This window comes from Octopus bimaculoides, chromosome 1, assembly GCF_001194135.2.
Source record: "Octopus bimaculoides isolate UCB-OBI-ISO-001 chromosome 1, ASM119413v2, whole genome shotgun sequence".
Classification (NCBI taxonomy): domain Eukaryota; kingdom Metazoa; phylum Mollusca; class Cephalopoda; order Octopoda; family Octopodidae; genus Octopus; species Octopus bimaculoides.
The window spans coordinates 166,293,811-166,305,152 of NC_068981.1; the positions used below are offsets into that span (position 1 = coordinate 166,293,811).

At 34.0% G+C, this 11,342-nt stretch overlaps 1 protein-coding gene across 3 annotated transcripts in view; it reads left to right on the forward strand.

Moving 5' to 3' along the window:
- LOC106869317 (choline transporter-like protein 2) overlaps positions 1–11,342 on the forward strand; it is a 90,833-nt gene that overhangs the window by 76,368 nt on the left and 3,123 nt on the right. For 2 of the 3 annotated variants that reach the window (XM_014915014.2, XM_014915015.2), the window contains 6 exons: positions 1,715–1,843; positions 3,240–3,309; positions 4,443–4,516; positions 6,041–6,111; positions 8,018–8,118; positions 10,621–10,705. In XM_014915014.2, the coding sequence (XP_014770500.1) occupies positions 1,715–1,843; positions 3,240–3,309; positions 4,443–4,516; positions 6,041–6,111; positions 8,018–8,118; positions 10,621–10,705 (530 nt within the window). Of the gene's footprint in view, positions 1–1,714; positions 1,844–3,239; positions 3,310–4,442; positions 4,517–6,040; positions 6,112–8,017; positions 8,119–9,606; positions 9,699–10,620; positions 10,706–11,342 lie in introns of all 3 variants that reach the window. The other variant, XM_014915016.2, reaches the window with a different exon arrangement.

Consider the following 11,342-nt stretch of genomic DNA (forward strand, 5'->3'; position numbering starts at 1 on the left):
TTTTGTGCGGGTGGCACATGAAATGCATGATTTTGAGCGTGGCCGTTGCCAGTACCGACTGACTGGCCTTCGTGCGGGTGACATGTAAAAGCACCCACTACACTCTCTGAGTGGTTGGCGTTAGGAAGGGCATCCAGCTGTAGAAACTGCCAAATCAGATTGGAGCCTGGTGTAGCCATCTGGTTTCACCAGTCCTCAGTCAAATCGTCCAACCCATGCTAGCATGGAAAGCGGACGTTAAATGACGACGACCTCGAGAACACAGTTTCCACAAAAACTGTTTTCCAGGAGCTGCACAAAGCTGGGTTTCATGAGAGGGCTGTAATCAGGAAACCACTACCTTCAAAAACAGATGTTGCAAAGCTTTTAGAGTGGAGTAAAAACCTACAGAATGGATCTCTACAACAGTGGAATAATGTTATTTTCTCAGACGAGTCATCCTTTACCTTATTTCTGATCACCAGCCGAGTATATGTGTGGAGACAGCCAAAAGAAGCATTTGACCTAGACTGCCTTCTTTCAACTCTTAAACATGGAGGAGGATCTGTGATGATCTGGAGGGCTATATCTTGGAAATTCGCTGGCTCAATGGTTTCCCTTCATGGCAAAATTAATAGTCAAGACTAAGCCTTTTATCTGATCAAATTCATCCTATGGTTGTGGAACTGTTTCTGGAGGGAAGCATAATCTTTCAGGATGATAATGCACCAATTCACACAGCTAAAGCGGTTACTGAATGGTACGAGGGACATTCTAGTGCAGTTGAACATCTTATCTGGCAATCACAGTCCCCAGATCTCAATATTATTGAACATTTATGGTGCATTTTAGAAAAACAAGTAAGGAGTCAATATCCTCCACCATCATCACTACAAGAACTGGAGACTGTTTTAGCTGAAGAATGGACAAAAATTCCTTTGGAAACAATTCAAATTTTGTACGAGTCCATACCTCGTAGAATTCAAGCTGTAATTTATTGCCAAAGGCAGTCCTACCCCATATCAAAATAAATTTGTTTGAAATTTTAAGGTGTTTCCATTATTTTGTTCAGCCCCTATATATTATTATTATTATTAATTATTCAAAACAGTTTGATCCAGCTTCATGCAACTTAAAGTTTTGCAGGCTCCTAACAGAAACCCGTCTCTTTCAGGCTTTAGATTGCCAAATTGGTGATCTAAAGCCTGAAAGAGATGGGATTCTGTTAGAGGCCCACAAAACTTTCAGTAGCATGGAATCAAATCAAACTGTTTTAAATAATACATGTAACCCATAGTAAATATGTTGAGTGCCCTTTTCTTTCATTTGTCCACACACACACACACACACACACACGCACACGCACACGCACGCACACACACACAGGTATGGGTGTAATTGTGTAGTAAGGAGTTTGCTTCCCAGCCATGTCAGGTTCAGTCCTGCTGCATGGCACCTTGAGCAAGATTCTTCTATGTGTGCTTCAAGATTCAGTTCCCCCCAAAATTATTGTTAATATCATTCCAATGGGTTCTCATCTTACGTTCTGAGCCCAAATCCCCTTAAAGTAAATTTTGCTTTCCATCCTTCTGGGGTTGACAAATTAAAGCACCCATTATGAACTGGGGTTGATTTAAGTTACTATATCTTCCGCAAATTTGTGACCTTGTGTCTAAGTTGTGTGTGAATATTATTATTATTACTGTTATCTATATTATCTTTTTCAAATTTTCAGGTACCATCTTGGTTCTCTTGCCTTCGGTTCCTTAATTGTCGCCATTGTGAAATTTATCAGAGTCATCCTTGACTTCATCAGCTACAAACTGAGGAATTCACACAACAAAGTGGCCAAGTTTATGCTGAAGTATGTATAAAGTATTATTTTGCTTGCTCTTTTATGATCCTATTTCTAATGTAATACTCAGCCGATGTTTTAATTAATCTTGGAAATATCTGGAGGGATTTAGTAAAACAATTTCTTCAATTATTAGTATGTAAACATGAATACTTTTTAGAGAAAATTATGCTGAAAGGTTGGATGTAGCTTAAATATGAAAACTATACCATTGATGGTTTTGAATCCTGGTCATAGGTGGTCTCAGAAGGTTGGGTAAGTTAAAAGTCACCTTCTTGAGTCATACTGACTCATAAGGGCTGATTTTTCAGTTTCATGGCATATAAATTCCCCACCTGAACAGAACTCTGGTCTATCACAGGATTACCCATTTTTGCCAGTTGTGTAGGCTGGAGTAATGTGAAATGAAGTGTTTTGCTCAAGAATGCATTGTGTTGCCTGGTCCAGGAATAGAAACCATAATCTTACAATCATGAATGCAACACCCTAACCACTAAGCCACATGCCTCCACATAGGTTAGTGTCACAAGGTTTAAATATCTCCCTTCAGTGATACTTTATTGGGAAATATTGATCTTTATAATTGTATTACATGTCCTTTAGTTGTTGTTAAACACCAAACAGTGCTGAACAGGTAGACCAAGGCATTTGAGATATGGCTATTGGATCTTATTTTTAATTTATTCAGACATAATGTATTTAGGACTACATTATGAATAACACCAACTACATCCCACCATCTTAAAAGGATGGATACGTTAGAAAATGTAGACCTAGATAACTGCAGAAAGATAGAAATATTATGAATGACATACCTTTGTCATCAGTGTGCTTAATCAGGATTGGTCTGAGAATAAACAATAACAAAAGTGATTAATTATGGCTACCTGTAGTATGATGGTGCTTCAAGATTGCATTGTTGATATACACTAGTCTTTTCATGGCTTGATGGCAAAACCAAAAAGGAGATTTATGAACACGTTCCACCATCTGTGCTTAATGTTGCTCAATGCAGAGTAAACTTTCCTGGCCATCATGTTGAAGACCAGGCCCTATTGGTTATATTTTGGATACTTCCCCATTTTAATAGATGAATACCATTCAAATACATTGTTGTTAATGGCAAGGACAACATGAAACCAGTTGGAAGTTTTTATGAGGAGAGCAAAGATTCTTGGCATGATGTGGTGCAATGCTGCTCGAATAAGAATATAGCTACTCAAAAATTTCCATTTTTGAAACATTTTCAGCCTTTTCTTCCTGGTTGATATTCCTTCAGTTTAGCTTTCTCACTTAAAATTACTTATTCAAATTAAATATGTAACAAATTTATGTATGAAAATACATTAAAAAAAATATATACATATACAACTATATCATGATTTTGCTTTTCTGTTTTATTTAGATGTTTTGCTTGTTGTTTTTGGTGTCTGGAAAACTTTCTAAAGTTCCTCAACAAAAATGCTTACATCCAGGTAAGGCTTATTTTTAAATTACTTTATTCTGTAACCGGTTTCAATCATTAGACTGCTGCCCATGCTGGAGTCCTACATTCAAGAGCTTTAGTTGATAACATCAGCTTCAGTACATATTTCAGTCTGGTACTTATTTTATCAATTTTTATTTATTGAATGGCTAATAAATTGTTATTTAGCTCCAGGTTAGCCCTGATCAAGGATACATATGACTGAAGCTATTCAAGCCTTGCTCATCTCATCTTTTTGTGTCTCTAGAATTACATGTCCTTCCTGTTTTAGGAGAAACAGTAGATGTGATGAGAATGCATTTAGAGCAAATTCAGAGGAATTGAAAGTATTTTAATAGCAGTGGAAGAGACAACTAGGACAACGCTTCCCAATATACCAAAGGCTTGTCTATTAAACAAATGAATTTCACTTTGATATGGTGTAAAATGAGTATATGTATAGAGATGATCTTTTTGTAAATAAAATGAACAGTAAACTTATGCAGCTTAGATTGACACTAGCTCGTTGTAGTAAGCATCTTTGCTAAGATTTTAATGTACATCACTAAATTTTCAAAGCCATCCAAACTATGCTAACACACACACAAACATTCACAATATAAAAAATAAATAGGGAATCTTTTTGGTCAAGGGGATAATGTATGTATGTAAGCCTTTCAACTGAAGAGTTATGAGTTTGTATATCATCAATAGCATTGTATAGTATCCTGTGTAAAGTAATATCAGCCCAAACCACACTTATAGGTTGAAAGGATCCAGCAAGTGTCCCTCTCTGTAGTTTGCTTAGCATCTAAATCTCCTTCAGATCAAACTCTATCATGGTAAAAAGGGAAGGGCACATTGTCATCAGAGAAAACAGATGAATCAGAATACCTTTGATCATAGGTCAGTTTCACTGGTGTTGACCTGAAGTTAAATCATGAGACCAACAGCCCTAATTATACAACAAAAGAACAGGAAAGGACAGAGATTGGGGAAATAACTGAAAACTTGTATGTAGTTCATAGGTGAATATAGATTCATAAAATAGGAAGGAAAATGCTACATTTTTCTCTTCTCCAGTACTTCCTATGTGGTATTTCTATTCTTTTGTCTTTTCATTGATTTTGTTTTTAATTTCAGATTGCCATCCATGGTAAAAGTTTCTGTGTTGCAGCAAAGAAAGCATTTGCCCTGATTATGCGTAACCCTCTCAAGTAATTAATAATTTTTAACTTTGTTATTAATTCATTTATTTATGAGCCTATCTGGTCATTTAACCTACTGTATCTAATAGTTTGAATAACCTAAAGGGCACATTAGGTAATGTAAAGTCACTACTTGATCTTGGGTGTATTTGATCAGAGTTGACCTAGGGTTAAACAGTAGTTCAAATATTTTATTCAATTAACCTTGAACAAAATCAACCTGATTTTCTGAATCATTTATGCCTACTTATGAAATCTTTTATCTAAGATACTGGCATTAATGTTTTGGAAGAAATTAATCATTTGGAAAAAATTTTAGAAAAATTTACATTAAATTACTTGCCTCTCTCCTCGAAATTACTGGCCTTGTACCAAAAGTGGAAAGAACAATAATAATATTAATCCTTTCTACAATAGGCACAAGGCCTGAAATTTTTGGGGAGGGGATCAGTCAATTACATCGACCCCAGTGTGTAGCCCTAAAATAATAATAATATGCAGATAAAATGGATAAAATATCTGAGTGTAGAAATTATTCAAGATCTTCTGGCACTCTCAACTTTCAGTTGATTGATGCTCTTTCTGAAGAGAAATTCCTCTTATCTGTTTAGGGCTCTTGAATCTTGTATGAGTCACTGTGACTCATAAAGCTAATGATTTATAAGTTACTCTGAATAATGAAGACATTTGTGATTAATATTTTGTAGCATAAATAAATGACTGTCATTGTGGCAGGAGGTGGTATTTGAAAGGTGGTTGCACTTGAATTAATATTTCAACTCAAACATTTTGGTGAAAAGTTATGAAATGTAGTTGGTTGTAAAGAACACAAGGGAAAAACAAAATGATCTGAGATGATGTTATTAGTCCAGATTTAAGAAGGTTTAGGCTTAGGGAAGATGTTTGCACTGGTATAAACTTGTGATTGCAAATGGATGATGAGTGTTTGGGGAAAAAGTGCACTCGCCAACAAGGGAAGGTACTTCAAGAGAATTGGATATTGTAACCAGATGTAGCTTTAGAAAGGTTACAAGATCAAGACATGTAGAAAGATATAGTAGTCGAAGATTGTCCAGCCCACAATAGGTATATAAAAAATAAACTCTTAACAACATGGATTTCCATAGAATATTTTGGGAGTTGTAGTGTAGCCCAACTCAATTCCGTTCTGTATTTATTGTCTATGGTGACTGAATGGTTGAAATACTTAACAGCATTATAGAAGTTGTGGGCTTATTAAAGAGACCCTTCTACCTTATATCTGTTTTATATGGTATCAATTGATAGGCAGTTCTTCAGCTACATTAGAACATGTCTCTGTTTGTAGCTATAACCTATGTTCAGCACTTTTTACCACACAATTCATTCATTCAAAAAAAAAGCTGGATGTAAAACATACATTGTTATAGTTTGTGGGTGGGTGGGTAAGAGACTCCTATTTTGTAGAACAAGTAAGTGTAAAATAAATGGTTATTTACAAAAGAAAACTTGAAAAAATCAGTATATTTAAAATGATTTATTTATGTATTGCAGTACTGTTATAATGGACAAAGTTACTGATCTGATTCTTTTCTTGAGCAAGCTCATGGTAACAGCTGCAGTTGGTGAGTATTCTTCTTATTTGATTTTTTTTTTTTTTTTTTTTTTTTTTTTTTTTTTTTTTTTTTTTTTTTTCATGTCATAAATCTCAGAAGTATAGATAGTAAAAAAGACCATAGTTGGATTAGAAATATATTTTTTATTATATGTTACAAGGGCTAAAGTGGTTGGGGACAGTACATGGATGAGATAGAAAACGGTGGAGGATTTTCATCAAATGAAAAGAAAACTAACAAAAATAAAAATAGATCACAAAGAAAAGGTCCCCAGCAGGGGAAGATAGCCACCTACAGCCAGTCAAAGAACCCACAAATCCAAGATTACCCTAACTATCAAAGGTAATTGCTCTCTCCCAGCTGTATTCTCTGGCTTACAGAAGCATGTCACAAGTAGAACATGCTTGCCACTCTTCTGTCTTTCATCAAATTAACTGAAAGGCAGCACCTTTTTCCCTCTCCACGCTCTCTTTCCTCTTCAATTGGAATTTGTAAAAGTTAATGAGAGCTTGGATGATAAAGCGGATAGTATATGCCCTCGTCCTTTTATTCACATCCACGTCACACTTTATCTTGTTATACCCACCTGAGGAAAAGTACCTTTCCTGACTTGAAAAATGGTGTAATCATCAGAATGTACTCAGCTGATATATATAAGAACTGTTCTACAGCTATTGTATACTGGGCAGAGCAGCAATGCTTGGATACTGAACAAGTATGTGCAGAACAGTTTTATCACTCCGTGTGCATCTCAAAAGGATTGACTGATGGTGTTTCCATATAGAGTCTATCATAGACCAGTAATGTCTCCATAATTGTGGTTTTGTAGCAATGCTACCACTTCCTGGCTCAGTACTGGGAATTCTCCTGCCAATTACAGCATATATCTGTCAAGACATCAACAATCAAGTCTAGCATGTGTATGTAAAGCTTGTAGGTTAGGCCATCCAAAACAAGTGATTTACCTTCTGCTCAACCACTTACCATCTGTGTATCTCAGCTGCTGGTATTAGCTTTTCACAGCACTTTTATGTATCTTCTGCTGAAAGGCAGGCTAGCCTGTTAAAGTAGGCACTAAAGTCTACGACTGTTTTTTTTGTCCATAACCACCACCACCATTTGCTCTGAATTGTTGAACAAAGTGCCTCTGGAAAACTGCACACATCTGCTTAGAATTGAACTTTCATTAAATAAATTACTAGGGTGTTTATTTGTCACAAAGAAAATCTAACATTTTGAATCAGATTTGTTTGGAGAAGGGAACACAAAATATAAGAATTCTCTTCCCACATTAACATGCATACATGCCACTATTTTTCTCTTTAAATAATGGTGTTTAATCTTATCTACTACTTGTTTTATTGAAGGATGTTGTAATAAAAGTACATTCTAAAGAATATTCTATTTTATTTTTGGTGTTTTATTTTTTGAGATACCTTTATGGAATATGTTCTCTTGAAATGTCTAATTTGTAAATATGGAACTGTCACTGAAAAAAATAGCTTTTGTCACAATTTAGCATGAAGGCTTGTTGATTTATATTTCTGGAAATCTTAGAGAAAATGACTGACAGAGCAGGGAAATAGTAAATGTTTATTTTCTTATTATAGATTAATAAGGCCTTTGTTCCTTATATTCTAAAGTATATCAAAGCCCTCTACAAACAACACCTCTGACTACACATTACAGAATTCTACTCACAGCAGTTACTGGGTTCAGTTTTCCATTGGTAGTATGAAATTACACTTCATTAGCATCATCATCATTTTCATTACATCTTGCTTAGCCTGGTGTCTTTCTCCATATTTGGTCTGAAATGTGGACAAAAACTTCTGTTAAGAGACATACCGACATTATTTTCCAATTTACAGTCATACAACTATTACCTTTGTTCCAACATTTATTTTACTTGTAGCTTTCATTGCTATTGCTGTTCTACAACATGATCCTAACCTCAGTGATATTCAACCTGGATATCTGACTCAAGACAAGCCTTTCTCTATTTTAAGTCTGTCTGTGAGTACTAGTGCACATGTCACTTTGATAGATGACAGACTAGATCCATAACCCCATCCTACTTTCACTTCCTTTTGGGCATGACTATATATCTTTGTGTTTATCATTTTTTTTTTTTTTTTTTTTTAGAAATTTTGCTTTCTATATTTCATCACCATCTGAATGCTATTTTTCTCATTCCACTATTTTACTATAAGTTCAGTTAATATTAGTTCAAAAATTAAACAATTTCTATAGTCTCAAGTGTTAGTTGACTGCAGTAAAACTGTAAACATTTCAGCTGAAAGATGAATATTTTTTCTAAATTGACTTATATTAAAATGATTGACCAGTTTAAAGAACTTCAGAGCAAACATCATGTGTACTATTTTACTTAGAGGTGGGGAAAAACCCTGAAAATTTGAATATGTTAAGATAAATTCTCTACTAACAAATTATTATTTCCAAATTGTATTCTGTTTATTGTAATGACTTTGTCCAGTATCTTATTGTATCTTTACCAAACTTCAGCAGGTCTACAATATGACAGATCTACTTTATAGCAATTTCTCTTTGGAGACTAGCACTTGAGACATTGCTTTCCCAAATATTTATTTATGTCTATACAATTCCAGATATTTTATTGAGAATTAGCAAGCTCAGTTTTGTTTTGTTTCGTATTTGTTTTTCATATTTTAATCCATACCCACAATTAGGAATACTTTTATATTTCAGTTTTTGCATAGTTTCATAGATGTCTTTAAAGAATAAAACAAATATTATGTAGCATGATAAAATGGACTAAACTGTAACTTTTGAAATGATAGATCCCTGTCAATTTCAACAATGAGCATTCAGTTGTTCAACCAACTGAATTCTTGCTTGTGAAATTAACATATAAACGGTAGAGTATTTCTCGGACACGTAACTATAACTCAGTTCTCAAGTCACATCAGCATGACACATTGTTACAAAGTTGGACCTTATAGTAACAAATTGACCCCTGTGCTGGACTGGTATTTTATTTGTCAAACACAAAAAGATGAAAGGCAAGGTTGATCTCTGTGGAATTTAAACTCAGAGCTCGGAGGGCCAGAATGAATATTGTAAGGCATTCTATCTGATGCTGTAATGAATCTACCAATTCTTCACCTTTTAGCTTTTGCAATTATCTAAATACCAACAGTGTATTTTCCATACATTGATACATATATATTATATTATATCCTTATATTCATTAATGCCCCTGCACACTCTCACAACCTCTTTTTCCTCTTCAAATGCCATCCTCACTCGCATATTCCTCAAATGTTTTCCTTTCTCAGTAAGCCATAACAAAATTATAGTCCAGATTTATCTTCCTGCTTTCATAATAATTGTTTGTCATTCTTATTCAAATATCGTTTCGTGTTTTCCTTCACTGATTAATGTTATTTTCTGGCACGATGTCCAATGTATTACGTAGTCTTGCTTTTTTCATTAGACACATTTTTGCATGCACATTTCCAGGAATCGCTGCTTTTTACTGGGTTCGTGGAAAGATTCCTTTTATCCCAGGAACTGTAATTCCACGGTTTAACTATTACTTATCTCCAGTTACTGTGAGTATACTCTTGTTTCACTCTTGAAAATCATCTGTATGATTTGTGCTCACTACGTAAACTATATTTATTATGTTAAGTTTTATATTGTATTGCAATATTTTCTGTTTCTTTTAAAGCTGTTAATTATGGTAAATTATATTAAAAAAAGTTACTTCTATTTAAGTATATATTTTAATAAATTAGTAAACAGCTACAACAACTATACTGTTTAAGAATGTTTCTATTATTAAAAGTTAATCGTTCAAAGCTGTTTCATGAAAATTATATTAGAAAAGAGTTGTAGTTATTATTTTCACTTGTTGATAATACAATTCACAACTCTTTTCATTATATATATATATATATATTGATTTTAATGAAATTAATGTGTTTTAACTGAATGAAATTGATTTTAAATTTACAGAAAATTAATTTTGTATTGAAATATTTGACTGTTCTCTAAGCTGTTCATGCATAATGTGAAGTACCTCTCTTATAAGTTTTGATGTATTGCAGGGAAACTGAGCTAAGTAAATCTAATTGATTATCCATTTTTTAAATTTATTAAACACCCTGCAGAAAATACTATAATACAGTTAGAAAATAAACTTTTCACTGTAAAATATGTAATGAGAATAGATAGTATTGAATTGAACAGTGCCATTATATGTGTATTGATATATAATTGCCGGGTTTTAAGATTGTACAGCTGATGTTAGTTACTGGAAATTTGTGTGAGTCAGCTGATAACAGAAATATGATTTTTGTCCAGTGATTTTGATGAGTATCTATCTTCAAGACTTGCTCTGGAAGAAAATGAGGTGGGAGTGAATTTTTGTAATTTGCTGAAAAAATACAAAGATTAACTATATTGTCTTTTCTGATTCATTCTCCTCAAGTGAAGGAAATAATTGAATTGATTGTATTGTTTCCATTTCAGGTGATAGCTATCGGGTCATACTTCATTGCAGACTGCTTCTTCTGTGTTTATGAGATGGCTGTCGACACTATTTTCCTCTGTTTCAGTAAGTTGATTCTCACTATTTTTTAATAGCCCTTTGAACATGATCCATTATTGGATACATAATATTAACATACAATAGAAGGTAAAGCTGAAATGACCCAAGTGGGTAGCTGGACATTAAAGACGTTGGCCAAAATAGACAGAAGGGAAGACAGTGCTGGTTGACATGTGAGACAAATAGATGGATGTTGGGTGAAAATGGTACCATATTCTGACTGGAAAACACACGAAGAGGTATACTGTTGAAAAACGTAGAAAGAAGTAATAAGGTCATATTTCAGGATGCTGTACTTCATATGTAAGATGACAAAATATCAAAATAGTGGCAATATGCTGTAAAGCAGATCTAATTCCTGTTGGAATAGAGAAACAAGTCATATATTATATTGAAGATCTATTTTCATTGGGCTTTTAATTGCTAACTTTCTAAAAGCAAACTTCGTTTGTTTATTTACGTTTGTCGTAATTTGAATTTAACATATGAGAGCGTCTCATATAGCGAGATTTATATATCTTAATTTGCAGAGGATTTTGTAGTGGGTAGTTTAGCTTAATCAGTCAAAGCATCGTGACATGTAATCACGGGGATGTGAGTTTGTGTCCACAGCTAGCCACCTACACTTTTCTCTGCAAAATAG